Genomic DNA, 22539 nt, shown 5'->3' on the forward strand with positions numbered 1-22539 from the left:
TTATTGCCCGGGATTGGGGTGTATTTTGTGTGCGAACTGCGTTTCGTTTGGACCTGACGGTTTGCAGAGTGTCTCCCAGCATTGCTGCAGGGATGTTTTCCAACATGCTACAGAGAGGAAAGTGCAGTGGGCCCATGCATCTCACTGCGCCCGCAATGCAAACATGCATGTACTCCATGCAATACAGCGCATGCAATCAGTTTCAAGGCTCAGATTGTTATAAACCACTTCATCTTTGAATATGGGTGTGACAACGGTCCCGACTCACAGGCCAAGCACCTTTTGGAAGAGAAAAGTGTACAACCAGCGACATAAATGGCTTTTATTAGCGATTGTGTTAAAGCATATCAAACGGCCGATTGGGTTTGGTAACCGGTGTGACACCGCCACGCGGACAGCTGACGGGTTCCCCAAGTGCCCATCGCAGGTTCTCCTTTGGGGTGAACCTGGTTCATCCTCAGCTGGCCTGTGGCCATTTCATTTCAGCTGGAGAGGGAGCGAGGGAGATGGATTGGACGAGGTGCCTAGCATCCCCTAGTCAGACGGAGTCAGGGAGCAGGTCACAGCCACTCCAACACAGAGCCAGGGCACATAGGGTTAAGGCGAGGGGGGAAAGACTTAATAGGAACCCGTAGGGTAACTTTTTCATGCAAAGGGTGGTGGGAGTATGGAACGAGCTGCCGGAAGAGGTAGTTGAGGCAGGTACTATCGCAATGTTTAACAAACATTTAGATAAGTACATGGATAGGACAGGCTTGAAGGCATAAGGGCCAAATCAAAGGAAGGTGGAACTAATGTAGATGGGACATGCTGGCCAGTGTGGGGAGGTTAGGCCGAAGAGTCTGTTTCCACACTGTAAGACTCTAGGACTCTATAACCATGCTGTGGACCACTGGATTCCATGTCAGGGGCAAGAGAGGCAGCAGGGGCAAATAATGCTTGTAATGCCTCTTGGGTTCCAGTTCACCGACCAAGATACCCCATCTAAACTAGTCCCATTTGCCCACGTTTGTCCCACATCCCTCCTATCCATGTACCTGTCCAAGTGTGTTCCAGATGTTGTTATTGCACCAGCCTCAAGTACTTTGACTCTGGCCATTGACTCTGGTGGAATAAATACAAGGGTAAGCCCGCGTGGCTGAAATGAGAGCAATTTGGCTCCATGCTCGGGCAAGCGTGAAGACGGTGTGCCTCGGGTCGAAACAATAAACTGTAAGGATAAGTCCCCACGCAGCCCAGAGGTGCAGGTTAACGTTCCGAGCCAACTCTATCTCCACGAGGTGAAAGGGGGGTGTTGCAACTGACTGGAGGTGGCAGGAAACCTGTGTCCAAGATGTCCATCGAAGTGGAGCAAAGGCGGCGAGAAACGAAGACACCACATCCCGCGATAAACATTGATGGGGAGTGACGCTGATGGAAGAAAGGGGAACAAGGAGAAAGAATGTTTATGGCTTCTGAGCAGAGCCATCTGTCAGTGGTGTTCGTCACTTCCCTGGAAGCCCTCCATGAATTGGATGTGTAGCGTCAGTGGTCTGCTGCAATGTGCCGATGCTGATTTACTGCAGAGCTTGACGGCTCCCCAGTGTGGAGCAGATTGCCCAGGCACATTGAAGGACACATTCCGTTGTCATTGGTGAAGGACTCCCAACAACTGCACCATGCAAGTTGCACCACCCAGAGCGCAGGCTTGGCGCCAACTTCCTGGCCAACGTGCCTCCTCCGTGAGCACCTCCTCAATCATTTCATCAGAACAGCTCCATCCAAGACCGCAAGTAATTGCAAAGAATTGTGGTTGCAGCCCAGACCATCGCACAAGCCAACCTCCCTTCCATTTACCTCACGCAGCCTCGGCAAGGCCACCAGCATAATCGAGGATGAGTTGCTGCCCGCCCACTCCCTCTTCTCCCCTCTCCCATCGGGTAAGAGGTATAGAAGTTTGAAAACGCACACCTCCAGATTCAGGTACAGTTTCTTCCCAGCTGTTATCAGGCACCTGAACCATCCGACCATCGACTAGAGAGCAGTGCTGAGCTACTATTTACCTCTTTGGAGAGCCTCGGACTATTTTTGATCGGAGTTTACTGGACTTTATCTTGCACTAAACCTTATTCCCTTTGTCATGTGCACTGTGAATGGCCTAATTGTAAGCATGTATTGTCTTTCCGCTGAGTGGATAGCGCACACCTAAAGCTTTTCACTGTAGCTCGGTGCACGTGACAATAAATTAAATTAAACTAAACTAAACTAAACAAGGAGCAGAAACCCATGAGTGGTCAGAGGATAGACAATAGACAATAGATAATAGGTGCAGGAGGAGGCCATTCGGCCCTTCGAGCCAGCAACGCCATTCAATGTGATCATGGCTGATCATTCTCAATCAGTACCCCGTTCCTGCCTTCTCCCCATACCCCCTGACTCCGCTATCCTTAAGAGCTCTATCTAGCTCTCTCTTGAATGCATTCAGAGAATTGGCCTACCCCTTATTCTTAAACTGTGGCCCCTTGTTCTGGACTCCCCCAACATTGGAAACATGTTTCCTGCCTCTAAAGTGTCCAACCCCTTAATAATCTTATACGTTTCGATAAGATCTCCTCTCATCCTTCTAAATTCCAGTGTATACAAACCTAGTCGCTCCAGTCTTTCAACATATGACAGTCCCGCCATTCCGGGAATTAACCTAGTAAACCTACGCTGCACGCCCTCAATAGCTATAGTAACAACACCGAATGCATTTTTTTGGAAGGTAACCAGGAAAATAAGATGAGGCATAGCAGCAGTCGAGGTACACATGGACTTTAGCACGGTTGGCTGGTCCAGAAGGTTAGAGGACATGGGATGCAAGCTGTGTGAGCTAACTGGAGCTAAAGTTAGCTTGGTGATAGGAGCAGAGGATAGTGGTAGATGTGATTTACTGATCAGATCAATGGGCGTGATGAGTGGGTGTGCCCATTCAGTGAACGTTCATTTCATCCATGCCCCACACCTCAATAAGGTCACCCTTCAGTCCCCAACGCTCCAAAGGAAAGAGACCAAGCCTGTCCAACCTCTCCCAAAAGCTCAAGCCCGCAAGGACAGGTAGCATCCTGGTGAATCTCTTCTGCACCCTCTCCAATTAATGATCCTCCCTATAGCTGGGTTACGGGGAGAGGGCAGGAACGGGGTACTGGTCGTGAATGATCGGCCATGATCACATTGAATGGCGGTGCTGGCTCGAAGGGCAGAATGGCCTACTCCTGCACCTATTGTCTATTGTCTATATTGTCTTATTGACTAGAACTGCCCATAGTGCTCCATCTATGGTGGTCACACAACCATATAACCATATAACCATATAACCATATAACAACTACAGCACGGAAACAGGCCCGTTCAGCCCTACCAGTCCACGCCGACCACTTTCCCTGACCTAGTCTCATCTACCTGCACTCAGACCATAACCCTCTAATCCCCTCTTATCCATATACCTATCCAATTTACTCTTAAATAATAAAATCGAGCCTGCCTCCACCACTTCCACCGGAAGCCCATTCCATACAGCCACCACCCTCTGAGTAAAGAAGTTACCTCTCATGTTACCCCTAAACTTTTGTCCCTCAATTCTGAAGCTATGTCCCCTTGTTGGAATCTTCCCCACTCTCAAAGGGAAAAGCCTACCCACGTCAACTCTGTCCGTCCCTCTCAAAAATTTTAAAACCTCTATCAAGTCCCCCCTCAACCTTCTACGCTCCAAAGAATAAAGACCCAACCTGTTCAACCTCTCTCTGTAGCTCAAGTGCTGAAACCCAGGCAACATTCTAGTAAATCTCCTCTGTACCCTCTCCATTGTGTCGACATCCTTCCTATAATTTGGCGACCAGAACTGCACACCATACTCCAGATTCGGCCTCACCAATGCCCTGTACAATTTTAACATTACATCCCAACTTCTATACTCGATGCTCTGATTTATAAAGGCAAGCATACCAAACGCCTTCTTCATATCATATCATATCATATATATACAGCCGGAAACAGGCCTTTTCGGCCCACCAAGTCCGTGCCGCCCAGCGATCCCCGTACATTAACACTATCCTACACCCACTAGGGACAATTTTTACATTTACCCAGCCAATTAACCTACATACCTGTACGTCTTTGGAGTGTGGGAGGAAACCGAAGATCTCGGAGAAAACCCACGCAGGTCACGGGGAGAACGTACAAACTCCTTACAGTGCAGCACCCGTAGTCAGGATCGAACCTGAGTCTCCGGCGCTGCATTCGCTGTAAAGCAGCAACTCTACCGCTGCGCTACCGTGCGGCCCTATCACCACCCTATCCACATGAGATTCCACCTTCAGGGAACAATGCACAGTTATTCCCAGAACCCTCTGTTCCACTGCATTCCTCAATTCCCTACCATTTACCCTGTATGTCCTATTTTGATTTGTCCTACCAAAATGCAGCACCTCACACTTATCAGCATTAAACTCCATCTGCCATCTTTCAGCCCACCCTTCCAAAAGGCCCAAGTCTCTCTGTAGACTTTGAAACTCTACTTCATTATTAACTACACCACCTATCTTAGTATCATCTGCATATTTACTAATCCAATTTGCCACACCATCATCCAGATCATTAATGTAAATGACAAACAACAGTGGACCCAACACAGATCCTTGGGGTACTCCACTAGACACTGGTCTCCAACCTGACATACAATTGTCAACCATTACCCTCTGGTATTTCCCATTCAGCCATTGTTGAATCCATCTTGCAACCTCACTATTAATACCCAACGATTTAACCTTCTTAATCAACCTTCCATGTGGAACCTTGTCAAATGCCTTACTGAAGTCCATATAGACAACATCCACAGCCTTGCCCTTATCAATTTCCCTGGTAACCTCTTCAAAAAATTCAAGAAGATTAGTCAAACATGACCTTCCAGGCACAAATCCATGTTGACTGTTTCTAATCAGGCCTTGTTTATCCAAATAATTATATATATTGTCCCTAAGTATCTTTTCCATTAATTTTCCCACCACAGACGTCAAACTAACAGGTCTATAATTGCTAGGTTTACTTTTAGAACCTTTTTTAAACAAAGGCACAACATGCGCAATGCGCCAATCTTCCGGCACCATCCCCGTTTCTAATGACGTTTGAAATATTTCCGTCATAGCCCCTGCTATTTCTGCACTAACTTCCCTCAATGTCCTAGGGAATATCCTATCAGGACCTGGAGACTTATCCACTTTTATATTTTTCAAAAGTGTCCGTACCTCCTCTTCTTTAATCCTCATAATTTCCATCACTACTCTACTTGTTTCGCTTACCTCACATAATTCAATATCCTTCTCCTCGGTGAATACCGAAGAAAAGAAATTGTTTAATATCTCCCCCATTTCTTCCGGCTCAGCACATAGCTGTCCACTCTGACTCTCTAATGGACCAATTTTATCCCTCGCTATCCTTTTGCTATTGACATATCTGTAGAACCCCTTGGGGTTTACTTTTACATTACTTGCCAAAGCAGCCTCATATCTTTTTTTCGCTTTTCTAATTTCCTTCTTAAGATTCCTTTTACATTCTTTATATTCCTCAAGAACCTCATTTACTCCCTGCCGCTTATATTTATTGTATATCTCCCTCTTTTTCCGAACCAAGTGTCCAATTTCCCTGGAAAACCACGGCTCTTTCAAATTATTATTCTTTCCTTTCCACCGAACAGGGACATAAAGACTCTACTCTCAAAATTTCACTTTTAAATATCCTCCATTTCTCTATTATATCCTTTTCATAAAACAAAAAGTTCCATTTCACTCCTTTTAAATCCTTTCTCATCTTCTCAAAATTAGCCTTTCTCCAATCCAAAATCTCAACCCTTGGTCCAGATTTGACCTTCTCCATAATTATATTGAAACTAATGGCATTGTGATCACTAGACCCAAAGTGCTCCTCAACACATACCTCCGTCACCTGACCCGTCTCATTTCCTAACAGGAGGTCCAACACTGCCCCTTCTCTGGTAGGTACCTCTACGTATTGCTGCAAAAAACGATCCTGCACACATTTTACAAACTCCAAACCATCCAGCCCTTTAACAGAATGTGATTCCCAGTCTATATACGGAAAATTGAAATCACCCACAATCACTACTCTGTGCTTACTACTAATATCTGCTATCTCCTTACATATTTGCTCTTCCAATTCTCGTTCCCTATTTGGCGGTCTGTAATACACCCCTATAAGTGTTGCTAAACCCTTCTCATTTCTGAGTTCCACCCAAACAGCCTCCCTAATCGAGCCTTCTAGTCTGTCCTGCCAAAGCACTGCTGTGACTTTGGTTGTTTAGACCTGCTGCTGTTCAGTGTAGGTACCAACTACAACTCAGGTCGGTGTCATCCCGAGTCTCGGCAGAAGGTTCCCTGCGGAGCAGAACTACCCATGCCCCAGCGGGTGGGCCGCCGGCAGCGAGGGGGGCCGCGAGAACATCGGGGGACCCGGCGAGAGGGGGCTATGGAGAATGAAGGGGGACCAGTGTGGGTGAGGGGGCTGCTGAGAATGAAGGGGCAACCAGCCACATACGGCGGCAGGCCTGGTCGTAGGAGAGTGTTCGATGAACTTTGTCAGCGCCAGAAAGATGGCGGCTCCTTGAGTCCTGCCAAGGTGAGGTGTGCTGTGTACAAAACAAAAGAATTTCACCATAGCCAGGTACGATGAAGTATCATTGAATCAGTGAATCATTGGCTGTGCACTGACCATGGGAGTTGTGGGGGGCCGTGCATTCGGAGAGTGTGCTGATGCTGCTTCTTGTTTCCCCAGATAAGCCCCAGGTACAGGTGACAGTGAGCTTCCCGCAAGGTCCGACAAGAGAAGGTGACACCTTGGAGCTGACCTGCACAGCCAATGGCAAGCCACAGTAAGTGTCCACTCCAGCCAGACATCGCTGCGCTGCGCACGGTTAATCCACTGACCTCTCGTTCGGCAGAGCTGCTGCCTCACGGCGCCAGAGACTCGGGTTCGATCCTGACGACGGGTGCTGTCTTTAGGGAGGGTGGTGGGGGCCTGGAACATGCTGTCAGGGGGGGTGGTGGAGAGATATTCGAAAGTGGCGTTAAAGAGGCTTTTCGATTAGGCACGTGGATATGCAGGGAAAGGAGGGAGATTGATCATGTGCAGTTTAACTTAGTGTCATGCTCAGCACGGCCATTGTGGGCCGAAGGGCCTGTTCCTGTGCCGTGCTGAACACCACCAGATTCAGGGACAGTTTTCTTCACAGCTGTTATCAGGCAACTGAACTATCCTACCACAACCAGAGAGCAGTCCTGAACTACTATCCACCTCAGTGGTGACCCTCAGACTATCTTTGATTGGACTTTACTGGCTTTACCTTGCACTAAACGTTGTTCCCCTTAATCCTGTATCTGTGCACTCCGGACGGCTCGATTGCAACCACGTGTTCTCTTTCCCCTGGCTGGTAGGCATGCGAAAAAAGCTTTTCACCGTATCTCGGCACACGTGACAATAAACTAAACCAAACTAGGATGTTCTTTGTTGACGACACTGGAGTGAGATGCAGGAGGACTCAGCCTAACACGTGTTGCTCCACAGACCCGCCCTCACATGGCAGCGGCTAGATGAGGAAATGCCCGAGCGAGCCATTATATCCGTCGAGAACTTAGTCCTCGAATCGCTAAACAAATCCGACAACGGAACGTATCGCTGCAGGGCGTTCAATGACATCGGAGAGTCGCACGATGATTACCTCCTCTACGTCTACGGTACGTAGCACTCCAATAACAACGATACTGCAACTTGTGTTTTCTATCCCGCTCTCAGCTGTTAGCCATTTGGCAAACCTCTCTCTCCCGGCAGTTCATTGCTACCGCCAGTTGCTTGCATGATTAAAATGTTTGGGGTTTTTTTTTGCCTTTTAAATGTAGAGTAAATGAGAAAAAGTGTCATGGAATGAGTGTAAATGATTGCAATTTAGCTTTGGAAATTGCTTGCAGATCCTTTACTTACAAATCATTAACTCAGCTGAACTGTTTGGTGTGTGTGATTTCAATGTGGATGCTAATGCTCTGTATACCACTGAACCTTGAACATCCAAGGCACAATGTGTGGGATGTTTAATATTTTTCAGGCTCCATATCCCGAGCTGCTTCTGGAAGTTTAATTACACCTTCAAACATTGCAGTTGTTGTCTTTGTACGGTAGCACAGCAGTAGAGTTGCTGCCTTCCAGCGCCAGGGACCCGATTTCGATCCTGAGTTCCTACGTTCTCCCTGTGACCACGTGGGTTTCCTCGGGCGCTCCGGTTTCCTCCCACGCCCCACAACGTACGGGTTTGTAGGTTGACTGGCCCTCTGTAAATTGCCCCTGGTGTGCGGGGACTGGATTCACAAGTGGGATAACATAGAACTAGTGTGATCGGTGGTCGGCACGGGCTCAGCGGGGCCTGTTTCCATGCTGTATATCTCAATCAATGAATTCAACTTGTGAAATCACTTTCACTCCTTTCCATGGAGTCTATTGGTGTGGAAACAGGCCCTTCGGCCCAACTTGCCCACGCCGACCAACATGCCCCATCTCCACTAGTCCCACCTGCCTGTGTTTGGCCCATATCCCTCTAAGTTTTTCCTATCCATGTACCTGTCCAAATGATTTTATAAATGTTGAGATTGTACCTCCATCATCTTACCTCCTCCGGCAGCTTGTTCCATATACCCAACACCATTTCTGTAAAAAAGGTTCCTACTAAATCTTTCCCCCCCGCACCTTAAACCTATATACTCTGGTTCTTCACTCCTCTACTCTGGGTAAATGTGCATTTACCCTATCTTATTCCCCCATCGCACCTGCTAAGTTTCTCTAGGTGCCGTGAAGATAGATTTTAAGTGTGAATTCCAATTAAGGACCCAAGCAGCAATACAGGCATTACTTGCCCCTGTTGCCTCTCTTGCCCCTGAGATGGAAACAGCGGACCTGCTCCCTGACCTCCCTCTGACGGGGGGAGGCTACGCACCCCATCCAATCCATCTCCCGCTCTCCCTCCCCGGTTGAAATGAAATGGTCACAGGCCAACCGATGATGGACCAGGTTCAGCCGAAGAAGAACCCGCGATGGGCACCCTGGAAAACACCCGTCAGCTGTGCGAGTGGTAGTCTCACACCTGATTAAACCATCAGGTTACCTAACCCAATCCGCCATTTAACACGATCACTAATAAAAGTCATTTATGTCGCTGGTTGTAAACTTTTCTCTTCCAAAAAGTGCTTGGCCTGTGAGTTAGGACCGTTGTCACACTCGTATTCAAAGATGAAGTGGTTTATAACAATCTGAGCCGATTGCATGCGTTGTATTGCATGGAGTACATGCATGTTTGCATTGCGGGCGCTGTGAGATGCATGGGCCCACTGCAGTTTCCTCACCGTAGCATGTTGCAAAACGACCCTGCAGCAATGCTGGGAGACTCACTGCAAACTGCCAGGTCCGAACCAAACGTAGCACGCACACAGAATACACCCCAATCCCGGGCAAGGCTCATGTTATAAGCCAGCGCAAAGAAGGATGAGTTCAATCTGCTAGATCGATGAAGGACGTTCTTTTAGGAAGGAGATGAGGAAAAATGTCTTCAGTCAGAGGGTGGCGAATCTGTGGAATTCTTTGCCACAGAAGGCAGTGGAGGCCAAGCCAGTGGATATTTTTACGGCAGAGATAGATAGATCCTTGATTAGTATAAGAAAATAACTGCAGATGCTGGTACAAATCGATTTATTCACAAAATGCTGGAGTAACTCAGCAGGTCAGGCAGCATCTCGGGAGAGAAGGAATGGGTGACGTTTCGGGTCGAGACCCTTCTTCAGACTTGATTAGTATGGGTGTCAGGTTACAGGGAGAAGGCAGGAGAATGGGGTTAGGAGGGAGAGATAGATCAGCCATGATTGAATGGCGGCGTAGACTTGATGGCCTGAATGGCCTAATTCTACTCCTTATGACCTTAAGAGATGCCTCCATGGGATTCATTTTTGGGAAAAATTGCTTTTTCAAAACGTTTCTCTTCATCGCTGGTCTGAGCGCCATCAGCGTTTCTCAGCAATCTCTCTGGTGGGTTCTCTGGGCTGGCGTCAGTCGCAGGGGGCCCTGGAGACGGTCTGCTCCATCAGCGTAGCATTCTTACACCACGGCCTAGCTCCTCCAGTGCTGCACGAAGAGGGTGGAGCTCACCGCGGCGTTACTTACATTTATATGGAGCCATTGTCGATGCAATCTTCCCCAAGGAGCTCCACAGAGGGGAGCTTCAGTCATACGTGGAGTGAGATTCCAAGGTGATCCTCAACCCTGTTCTGGTGAAGGGAATATTTCTGCATCGACCCATAGTCGCAGAGTCACACCGTGCAAAAACAGGCCCTTCGGCCCATCTGAATCTGAATCTGAATTACCTTTATTGTCATTCAAAATGAATTGAACGAAAATCATGTGTCACGCAGCCACAGCAATACAGAGTAAAAGACACAGGACATACTATTTTATCACAAACATCCATCACAGTGACTCCTCCAGACACCCCCTCACTGTGATGGAAGGCAAGAAAACGTCTTCTCTCTTCCCCCATGCTTCTCCCACAGACAGAGAGTTCGACTTCTGCCGAGGTGACCGACTCGCGCAGCCCCCGCAAGGAGATGGAAGGTCCCGCGGCCGAGCCGCGCCGGGCGATGATGTCCACTCGTCCATGATGACCCAGCTACGCCAGTCCCACCTGCCAGCGTTTGGCCCATATTCTTCTAAACCTTTCCTATCCAAATGCCTTGTAAATGCTGTGGTAGCACCTGCCTCAACTACCTCCTCCGGAAGCACGCTCCACATACCCACCACGCCCTGCGTGAAAAAGGTGCCCCTCAGGTTCCTTTCTACATCGATCCCCTCTCACCTTCACCCATGTCCTCTGGTGCTGGTTTCCTCTACCATGGGCAAAAGACTCTGTGTATTCACCCTGCCTATTCTCCTCATGATCTTGTACACCTCTATAAGATCACCCCTCAGCCTCCTGTGCTCCAAGGATTAAAGACGTAGCCTGCCCAATCTCTCCCGATAGTTTAGGCCCTGAAGTCCTGGCAACATCTTCGTAGACCTCTTCCGCTCTATCTCCAGCTTCATGGCATCCTTATTGGAGCGGGCATCAGGCAGTCGGTGAGTCCCGACATGTCCTGTCTGGGGTACTGGTTGCCCGGAGCGCCCGGAGAAAACCCACGCGGTCACGGGGAGAACGTACAAACTCCGTACAGACAGCACCCGTGGTCAGGATCGAACCCGGGTCTCTGGCGCTGAGTGGAAGATGACTCAGACTGTGCTGCTCAGTAACACCGATAGCGGGACAATACTGTGTCCCCTCTTGTACACAGAGCTGTCCCAGGCAGACTGGGCTGTGGCCTGTCAGTGAAAGGGAGACGGTCATTGGAAACCGTGTCCAGTCTCCCTCCGTCTGATTCGCAGTAAGGAAATCGGCCTGAAGTCATGCACTCTTCCCGTGACATCAGCCTCCAAAAGTCTGCTGCTGACAAAGGCAGCACTCAACATCTGAACGAGTATCTCAACCTGAAACGCCAACTATTCCTTTTCCCCGGGGATGCTGCCTGGCCCGCTGAGTTACCCCAGCTTTTTGTGCCTTGTCTTCGGTTTAAACCAGTTCCTCCCTACACATCTGAAAGATTTGTTAGTGGAATAAAACGGAAAATCCCTGCGTGAGGGAGCGCTCACCCTTAATTGCCTTCTCCGAACAATCGCTGCCAGTAATTGCCTGCACCCCAGTGGCATTTCTGACGTCGAGGATTCTGCATCTTAGCCTCGTGGCTTCTCGTGCCAGAACTTCAGATGAAGCCAATTACTGGAGCACTTTGTGCAAATGAAGTCCTCTGTGTTAAGTGGTTGGGCCCCGATATTGAACGGGTACCATCAGCCCACTCTGGAAAACGGCCATATCCAGCTCAAACTACCTCACTCTGCCTCACCAACAGCTGGCTGCTGTCAGACTGGTAATTGGCGACATCTGTCCTCCTCTGATCTCTGTAACAGGAAGGGGAAAGTCGTGCACATTACGGAGTGCGGCAATTCTGGCATTTTTCGCGCACTGCACTGGAAAAGATTTGATCGGAATCTGAGGGGTAACTTTTTCACACAGAGGGTGGCGGGTCTGTAGAACGAGCTGCCAGAGGAGATCATTGAGGCAGGGGCTATCCCAACGTTTAAGAAACAGATCGACAGGTACATGGATAGAACTGAGATGAGGAAAAACTTTTTCAGTCAGAGAGTTGTGAATCTGTGGAATTCTCTGCCTCAGAAGGCAGTGGAGGCCAATTCTCTGAATGCATTCAAGAGAGAGCTGGATAGAGCTCTTAAGGATAGCGGAGTCAGGGGGTACGGGGTGAAGGCAGGAACGGGGTACTGATTGAGAATGATCAGCCATGATCACATTGAATGGCGGTGCTGGCTCGAAGGGCCGAATGGCCTCCTCCTGCACCTATTGTGTATTGACTGGTTTGGCGGGATATGGGCCAAGTGCAGGCAGGTGGGACTAGTGTAGCGGGGACATGTTGGCTGGTGTGGGCAAGTTGGGCCGAAGGGCCTGTTCCCACGCTGTATGTCTACGCAATCCGGCAGTAGTATTGTGGCAACAGCTTCTCACATTTAACTTGCCAACCTAACTAACTACAAAGTGCGGCTGGCTTCAACCTGTCCTGCTTTTCATTTGAGTCTTCCTTCATTGACTGCAATGTACTGTCTAACACGCATTGTGAGTTCATTCGGTCTCTACAGAATCTATATTCCGACGGCATTTCTTTCCAATTAAAAAGTAATCTGCTCCTTCTGCTGGCTGAAGCAAGGTGAATAAAGGCTGTGGTTCTGATACTGTTGTAGATGTACTATCCCCCTGCCACAGGTTGTCGTCTCGCTCTGTAAGTGTGTTCAGTCACCGTGCGAGTGATGGTGTCTCTCTGAAATTGACCAGAGTTCTCCTGCTGCCAGTTTCAGCTGGAATGTCGAGCATAAATGAGGCTCCGTGCTGCTGTGCTGTGATCTCTTGTCATTCACAGCCGGCTGAGAGAGCACCGCCGAACCATTTCAAACCCACCTCTCCACTTGCCCAGTAAGACCAGCCTGCAAGCTGAGATTGCCACTTGCCGTCAGTCTCCCACTCGCTCCGAGGTTTATCCCAGGATCGGCGGGGGTTGGCGTTGAGCCTGTCGACAGCATTTTACATTTGAATGTCTGGTGTTTTCCCAGCCTCTCGGGATTGATTGGAAGCCTCCACTCTCCCCCAACGCACGCTGGTTGTCTCATGTGTGCAGGGCGTTGCAAGCGGACCCCAGCTCAGTCATCGTGGCTTTTAACAAAAGCAATCGACGCGATGAAAGAAGTGTTTGACAAAATCCAATCCCCTAAAACTATCGGCCTCTCTTAATGCCGCGGCACGGTGGCGCAGTTGGTCGAGCCGCTGCCCCACGTGAACCCTCAGTGAGCTGGGTTCAATCCCCACCTTGGGTGCTGACTGTGGAGTCTGCTCGTCACATGCGTTTCTCCTGGGTGCTCCCCATCGTTGTGATGGTCGGAGGGTTCATTGACTGCTGTAATTCTCCCCCAGGGGGTGGGTGAGGGGTGGAATCGGACGGGGAGCTGATGTGAACGTGGAGGAAAAAAATTGGCGGAATTAGTGTCCCGTCGGGTCGATGTAAACAGGTGGCTGATGGTCAGCAGGGACTCGATGGGCTGAAGGGCCCGTTTCCGTGCTGTATCTCTATTCCGGTCCATCTTGGACAATGAAAGGGCGTTAGAATCAATCCCCATTTCCCGAGGGCAGCCAGATTATCTATCGTCCATTGTTGCTGCCCCTGTGCTGGCATAATTGCTGTAGATGAATGGCAGTGACTGTGTGAGGATTACTGGCTTGAAAGGGTTGCCCTGGCAGGCGAGTGAGCAAGCTAAATTAGCATTGCCGGTGAGATGATCATTAGCCCAGCGGTGCTCCACGTTCAGCTATGCATGTTAATAGCAACTTCCCAACGCTGTCAGCTTACATCCACAGCCCGGACACCCCCTGTGCAATTAGTTTTTGCCATTTAAACAAACTGGGAAAAAAAAACATCGATAATGTAAATTATTCTTATTAACACGTTTGCCTTTTTTTTAAATGGGATGCAGAATAAAGTGTCAAAACCTAAAATTAATTGGATGTGTTTGAAAGACAGCTGATTAAATCCACTCTTTTTCTTTCAATTTGTATTAATCATTATATTCTATTGTCATTGCCTATGAGATAACTGGACGTTCAATTTAATGTTTTCAAAATACTCACAGGACTGCTGCGCTTGCAGAACGAGTTCACAGTGCAATGGCGATCATTCGAAAAGAAAACATTATTTCTTTACTAATTGACAGAGAAATATTGCAATCATAACTTATGATGAAAGTTACGTCTTAATTCTTTCCTGAGAACTGCTGAACGTTGTACGCTAACAGTTTACTCAAAGGTCTTATCAATTCACAGCAAGAAAATCAGCTAAGTATCCCGCAGAACATAGATTTTGTTGGAGAGATGTGTGCAGACATTTAACGTTCATTTAGCACGAGATTTTTTTTTTCACGTTGACTTCTGCAGCTGTGTACAGTTGCAGATCTATGTGTCATGAGTTTCCACTGTATTAATGGCTCACGCAGGGGTTTTAGTGTAACCCGGATAAAGCCATCGAAATATCATTGTCTGCTGGTTCCTGTGTTTATTTCCAAATGCATTTCTGTCCCGTGGAAGCAGCCTCCTTCTTGCCTGGATGTCCCACCCTCGTTAAACAGCCTCACGAACAAGTGAAATCACCCCGTAACAAGCTTCTCATTTAGCGCTCTCCATTGGTAAACGGTAATGCCAATGATTTAAAGTGGTGCTTATTTGTGAAGAGCGTCGATATCTCCCGGAGGACATGAGTGGGTGCAAGGGAGGTTAATGGCCTGAATAACTCGCTGGGATGAGAGCGTGGAAGCAGTGGGTATCCAGCGCTCTGGGAAATGTTACAACCTACGACACATCCAATGTCAATCTGCAGAGTGGGCAAAGATCATTTCATGAATGCCCATCTCCATTGCTCAAACTCGTGCTGCCTGACGATTTTCACTCTGGCTTTTTATATGAATAACTCGGCTGGATGTCATGGTTTTGTTTCCCCCCCTCCTCTTAAAAATCAACGACACCTCCTACCATTTTATGTTAGTATTTTTGTCTCAGTCGACTGGTGGCTTTCTCAACAGCAGCTCGGTTGTTGGCCTGTGAGCCAGCGACCTCAACCCTCCCACAAGGGGTGGCAGATACTTCGCCATTGCTATTACTGGGGAGGCAGACCCTCCCAGCCTCACCGAGACCGCCCACGCCACTGTGGGAACCTCAGTCTTTGCCACAAACCCCTAGAAACTTGGGGCAAGTTATTTTTTCATGAGGACGTTACTTAGAGTCACAAAGTCAATACAGTGAGGAAACAGGCCTTTCAGCCCAACTTACCCACACCGACCAACATGTCTCATCTACACCAGTCCCACCTGCCTGCGTTTGGCCCATATCCCTCTAAACCTGTCCTATCCATGTACCTGCCTAAAAGTTTCTTAAACGTTGCGATAGACCTACCTCAACTACTTCCTCCAACAGCTCGTTCCATACACCCACCACCCTTTGGATGTAAAATTTACCCCTCAGGTTCCTATTAAATCTTTCCCCGCTTACCTTCAACATGTCCTCTGGTTCTCGATTCTTCTCGACTCTGGGCAAGAGACTCCATATGTCTACCTGATCTATTCCTCTTATGATTTTGTACACCTCCATAAGATCACCCCTCATCCTCTTGCGCTCCAAGGAGTACAGTCCCAGCCTGCTCAACCTCTCCCTATAGCTCAGGCCCTCGAGTCCTGGCAACATCCTCGTAAATCTTCTCTGATCCCTTTCCAACTTGACAATATCTTTCCTGTGACGGTGCCCAAAACTGAACACACTACTCTAAATCCGTCCTCACTAACCTCTCATATAACTTGACCTCCCATCTTCTATACTCAGTACTCCAACTACTTTATACTCAACAATTCAAATATTTAACCATGCACTTAGTATCTGTTTGAGGAGTTAACAATATTTGCACACATGACCCAGAGTAAGAAAAGTGATATTTGATTGACCGAAAAATTAATGGACCTTCACTAATTACCTTCCACATACATTTGTCAGTCCTAATTTAAGGAGGAAGCATAATGCACTGTTGACGATACTCGATCTTATTGCCCAGTGCTGCGTTAGAATGCTTAATTATCTCATGCTGCCAAATGCTGCTTATGCTGTTGCTGCAAAAAGCACTTCCCAGTTAGGCCGAGCTCCCCATTAATCAGCATTGCCTGGCCACATCTCCTGGCCATCCATCACACCACTGCTGAACTGACAATCAACTTGTCATTGGGCCCTCAGAGTCTTTATCTCACACCTTCTGTCTTTCCAGCTCTGGCCTTTGTCCAACCGTCTGCCTATCAACCCCCACCCACCCTCGCCTGTATCCACCTATCACTCGCCAGGCTTTGTCATGCCCCCACCTCTATTCAAGCTTCCTGCCCTCCCAGTCCCATCACAATCAGTCTGAGTAAGAGTCCCGACCCACCACGTCACCCATCCTTGTTCTCCAGAGATGCTGCCTGACTCGCTGAATTACTCCAGCACTTTGTGTCTTTAAAAAAAAACTTGTTGTTGGGAATTGGCTTGATATTGAGAGACACATTAAGCAGTCGTATGAGTTTGGTTTGAGTGCCATGTTACAGAGGGGCTGAGAATAGGCTTGGCTTTAGGAAGCTTCCCTCAGCAAAGGCCTCAGTCAGGTCTGGAGTTGGTGTTGGAGGTTTGGCGGCAGCAGACCCGGGAATGGTGGGAGGGGTGAGGAGTGGAAATGCACACCCTGCTAATGGGCAATTACAGAGATTAGTTTAGTGGAAACAGGCCCTTCGGCCCTGCCGAGTCTGTGCCGACCAGCGATCCCCGCACACTAGCACTATCCTACACATTAGGAACAATTTACATTTTTTACCGAAGCCAATTAACCTACAAACCTGCAGGACTTTAGGGTGTGGTAGGAAAGCAGAGCACCCGGAGAAAACCCACACGGGTCTCGGGGAGAACGTCCAAACTCCGTACGGACAGCACCCTCAGTCAAGATGGAACCCGGGTCTCTGGCGCTGGGGAGTAAGGCAGCAACTCTACCGCTGCGCCACCGTGCCGCCCAGAGATTGAGCTGACGATCAGTTTCCAATGGAGGAGAGGCTGGAAAATGTAACTAGAAGGGAGAATGTCGCAGGGAAGTTATTGTCAAGATGGAAAGGGTGCAGAGAAGATTTACGAGGACTCAGTATGGGGGTGGGCGAAGGAGGTAGAGTTGGAGGCAAGATCCCTGGGGTGTGAATGGGGAGCGGGCGTTACAACACGCTGCGCAGACAGCCACGCCCAAACACCTCAATTCCAAATGGATTTTTCTTTTTGCTTTCTGGCAGCTTGTCCAATTAGAATATATATTGTGATGGAAATTGAACTTTTATTAAAGCTCAGAGTCCTACCAATGAATATACAATAGAGCAAAACCCTTGTGATGTATTTGAAGAATTATAGCCCCAATTTCTCTCAGAGGCAAATTTGTTAATGTGATCGTTCATCAATATTCCTCAGCTTAGTTTCCACGAATAGTTTGCAAACGAATAGTCTCCTGGCGCTGCGGACTTCTGCCACCTTGCATCACGCACTGTGCCGGCTTTATGATGTCAAGCCGATATATTTGCCAGCGCACAACCTCAGTGCAAATCTGTTCCGACCAACAGATTTGTTCAAATTACTTTTTATAAATCTGCAAAGCGTGTAGACACAGGTTGTAAAGACAGCTTGGGATCTATTTTAAATTTAGACTTTATTAGACTTTACCGGTGCGGGACAAATAAAGGAATATATTATTAATATTAATACTTTAGACTTTAGAGATACAGCGCGGAAACAGGCCCTTCGGCCCACTGACCAGCGATCTCCCCGTTTACTAGCGCTATCCTACACACTAGGGGGCAATTTACGATTTTACGGGAGCCAATTAACCTAACAAACCTGCACATCGTTGGATGTGAGGGAGGAAAACCGGAGCACCCGGAGAAAACCCGCGCTGTCACGGGGAGAAGGTACAAACTCCATGCAGACAGCACCCATCGTCAGGGCGGAACCCGGGTCTCTGGCGCTGTGAGGTAGCAACTCTACCGCTGCGCCACCGCACCACCCACACAAATTCATCGCCCAGGAAGTAGGTTCCCCATCAAGGTCAATTATTGTTCCAAAAGCAGCATGCAGCGCACGCTGGAAACCTGAGATAAAGACAGAGAACGGTGGAAATATTCAGCAGGTCAGGCAGCACCCAGAGAGAGAAACAGAGTTTAACCTTATTCCTCGTCCACAAATTGCCCTCAGCTGACTCTTGCTGGGCAAAAGACACCTGGCACATCTAAGATGCACGACTTTGTAGACTCTTTGGATTGGTAAAATTCTAATATTGTCCCTAGCGTGTTGGATAGTGTTAGTGTGTGGGGATCGCTGGTCGGTGCGGACTCAGTGGGCCGAAGGGCCTGTTTACGTGTTGAATCTCCAAACTCTAAATTTCTAAAGGTCCTTCGATGGCCAGAACACTTTGACACCAACCTCACACCAACTATTTACTGACAGTTTCTTGCCTTGGAATGTTTGGCCAGTTCTGGGCAGTTGAGGCCTGGTGACTCGGGAGAAGAGGACAACTCTGTTGAGAAAGCCATCAGACGAACCCCCAAATTAAAAAAATAGTACTTTTCATCTGTAAATTTTGTTTTTTAGTTTTTTGTGATTTCATGTGAGAAATGTTGTGTATATCATGTGTGTTTTTATTTATTTTTTTCCTTTTTACCATCTAGATGTACCCACCACCCCACTTCCCACAACAACCACCATCACCTCCACAAACATGCCAACCATCTCTGAAGGTACAGTACCCACAGCCATTTTGCTTTTATCCTCAATGCTGCTCTTGACTTTCTTTGAACTCTTTCTGTGCAATGAAAGCTCAACAGTTTGTACGAGTCTAAAGTGAGCCCTAAAATGGAGACACAAGGAACTGCAGATGCTGGAATCTTGAGGAAAAAAATACACAGTGCTGGAGGAACTCCAGGAAGGAGGAACTCAGCGGGTCAGGCAGCATCCATGGAGGGAACGGACAGATGGCCAATAGTCAATAGTCAATAGTCAATAGTTCCTTCTTCAGAATGATGAAGTTAAGGGGAGTCCCTTCCAGCTTCTCCCCACTACTCTTACCAGTCTGAAGAAGGGTCCAGACCCGAAACATTGTCAGCCCACTCCCTCCTCAGATGCTGACTAACACGCCGAGTTCCTCCAGCGCTTTGTGTTTTACGCTAAGTGGAGAGCTGGCTGACAGAGCTTCAGGATTGCAAAATCGAATGTCAGGAATTAATCTCCTTCCTTTCCTGCAAGGGAGATGTGCAACCATCTGAAAAATAGAGCATCAGCACTTCTTTAAAAAAACAATAAGCTCGAGTTCAAAGGCCACGTTTGGAGTATTGGTGCAGTTCTGGTTGTCTTGCCATGGGAAGGACGTCATTAAGCTGCAGAAAAGATTCACCAGGGTATTACCAGGAATCGAGGGCTTAAGATGTAAGGAGACGTTGTACAGGCTGGGATGTTTTTCCATGGAGCTGAGAGGTTATCCTAAGAGGAGGAATTTCTTTAGTCAGAGGGTGAATATGTGGATTCTTTAGCCAGAGGGTGGTGAATATGTGGAATTTGTTGCCACTGAAGGCTGTGGAGGCCCGGACAATGGATATTTGTACGGTGGAGATTGATAGATTATTGATTAGTGAGGGTGTCAGGGGTTATGGGGAGAAGGCAAGAGAATGGGATTGAGAAGGAAGGATAGACCAGCCATGATTGAATGGCGGAGTGGACTTGATGGGCCAAAAGGTCTAATTCTGCACTGATAAGTTATGAACATGATCTTATTGAGATGTACAAGATCATGAGAGGCATTGTATAAGGTGAATGGTCACAGTCTTTTGTCGGAGGGTAGAGGAGTTCAGAACCAGAGGGCATGGCTTTAAGCTAAGAGGGGGAAGGTTAAAAAAGACCAGAGGGACAATTTCTTTGCACAGAGATGGGTACATGGAACAAGCTGCCAGAGCAAACTTGTTGGGCTGGGTACAATGGTGACATTTAAAAGACATTTGGAGCCCCTTGATAGGAAGGGTTTCGAGTGATATGGGCCAAACACAGGCAGATGTGACTCTCCCTGCTATAAATCTGGTCACCATGGACATATTGGCCCAAAGAGTCTGTTCCTGTGCTGTGTGATTCTCTCATCAAAGTTTGCAACACAGAGGCCATTTGCTCCACCATATCCATCCCAGCAGAAATGGAGCTTTTCAAACTAATGAAAATCAACCACAAATGCTAGAAATCTAAAATAAAAATGGGAAACACTCAGCAAGTGGGTCTGCAGCTGTGAGCGAGAAGCAGAGTCACTGTGTCGCTTGGAGACCATTCTTCAGAGAGACACGATGTCTGCTCTGAAATGCTTCCAGATCCGTTTACTTACTCACCCTAGCCTTTAGTTACTGACCCTTGCCTCTAGTTATTGATCCTTTAGTTACTGAACTTTGCCTTTAGTTATTGACCCTTTTAGTTACTCACCCTGGCCTTTAGTTATTCACCCTTGCCCTTAATTACTGACCCTTGCCTTTAGTTACTCACCCTGGCTTTTAGTTACTCACCCTTGCCCTTAGTTTCTGACACTTCCCTTTAGTTACTCACCCTGGCTTTTAGTTACTCACCCTTGCCCTTAATTACTGACCCTTCCCTTTAGTTACTCACCCTGGCCTTTAGTTACTCACCCTGGCCTTTAGTTACTCACCCTGGCCTTTAGTTACTCACCCAGGCCTTTAGTTACTCACCCTGGCCTTTAGTTACTCACCCTTGCCTTTAGTTACTCACCCTGGCCTTTAGTTACTCACCCTTGCCCTTAATCACTGACCCGTGCCTTTAGTTACTCACCCTTCCCTTTAGTTACTCACCCTTGCCATTAATTACTGACCCTTCCCTTTAGTTACTCACCCTTGCTTTTCATTACTGACGTTGCTTTTGTGAAAGGGGTCCTCCCTCCCCCTTCACCACTGCGACAAGAGTTAGAAACATAGAAACATAGAAAATAGGTGCAGGAGGAGGCCATTCGGCCCTTCGAGCCAGCACCACCATTCAATATGATCATGGCTGATCATCCACAATCGGTACCCTGTTCCTGCTTTCGGCCCATATCCCTTGATGCCGTTAGCCCGAAGAGCTAAATCTAACTCTCTCTTGAAAACATCCAGTGAATTGGCCTCCACTGCCCTCTGTGGCAGAGAATTCCACAGATTCACAACTCTCTGGGTGAAGTTGTTTTTCCTTATCTCAGTCTTAAATGGCCTACCCCTTATTCTTAAACTGTGTGACCCCTGGTTCTGGACTCCCCCAACATCGGGAATATTTTTCCTGCATCTAGCCTGTCCAATCCTTTAAGAATTGTACATGTTTCTATAAGATCCCCTCTCATCCTTCTAAATTCCAGTGAATACAAGCCCAGTCGACCCTTTCTTTCATCATATGTCAGTCCCGCCATCCCGGGAATACAGAGCATGACTGGGGGTGTGGGTGGGGTGGGGGGGGGGTATTTTTGTAGATGTCTGGGGCTATCAGAGCATTGTTGTTAGTTCTGTGGTAATCGCTGGGGCCGCTGGAAGCTGACAAATACAGGACTCAGCTAATCTCTCAGTAATGCATCAAGCTGATATTAGCACTGGAATTTAATATTGAAACCTGTCCAGTTCCATCAGCATATTGTTTTTTATCAGAGCAGGATTGAGTCGGTGAGGAGAGAGACGACCAGGTCTTGTTTTTAATAAATAGGTTGCTGGCTCCATGAAAATTATGCTTTTAAGGCATGTTCCCCCTGGAGTTTGTGCAATCCATTAGTAATTCCCAAGGGCGAGGAACAGCCAGAGACAGCGGTTAGCAGCCTGGCCCATCGATCACTTTACTGGCCTAACCCATGACACAACTTTCCCCGTGTCCCTTTGTAACAATTGTCAACAAAAGCCAGTTAATCGTGGATTTAGAATATGCAGCGTGCATTGAATCAAGAGTCAAACAGTGTTTAATTATCATTCATACCAGCAACAGAACAATTAACATTCCTACTTGCTGCAGTTTAACATGCCCCATGAACTCAATAACACGCAGGTAAACATATAATAATCAATAATACAATACATTAATAATCAGTAATATTAAGTACAGTAAACGTTCGCAATAACGAACTGTGTGGGAAATAACACAATGGGAGTTGGGAGTAGGTTAGTTGACCCTCAACCTTGCAGTGTGATCATGTCTGATCTACTCTGGCCTCAGCTCCTCCTGCGTGCAGGTTCCTCGTCACCCACAGAGAC

At 47.8% G+C, this 22539-nt stretch overlaps 1 protein-coding gene across 5 annotated transcripts in view; it reads left to right on the forward strand.

Moving 5' to 3' along the window:
* Window positions 1-22539, forward strand: part of cadm1a (cell adhesion molecule 1a) — a 309364-nt gene that overhangs the window by 245400 nt on the left and 41425 nt on the right. For 3 of the 5 annotated variants that reach the window (XM_078426890.1, XM_078426892.1, XM_078426891.1), the window contains 3 exons: window positions 6805-6901; window positions 7594-7763; window positions 18964-19032. In XM_078426890.1, coding sequence (XP_078283016.1) covers window positions 6805-6901; window positions 7594-7763; window positions 18964-19032 — 336 coding nt within the window. The remainder of the gene's footprint in view (window positions 1-6804; window positions 6902-7593; window positions 7764-18963; window positions 19033-22539) is intronic. The other 2 variants (XM_078426893.1, XM_078426894.1) reach the window with 1 other exon arrangement.

Source organism: Rhinoraja longicauda, chromosome 32 (assembly GCF_053455715.1).
Source record: "Rhinoraja longicauda isolate Sanriku21f chromosome 32, sRhiLon1.1, whole genome shotgun sequence".
NCBI lineage: Eukaryota > Metazoa > Chordata > Chondrichthyes > Rajiformes > Arhynchobatidae > Rhinoraja > Rhinoraja longicauda.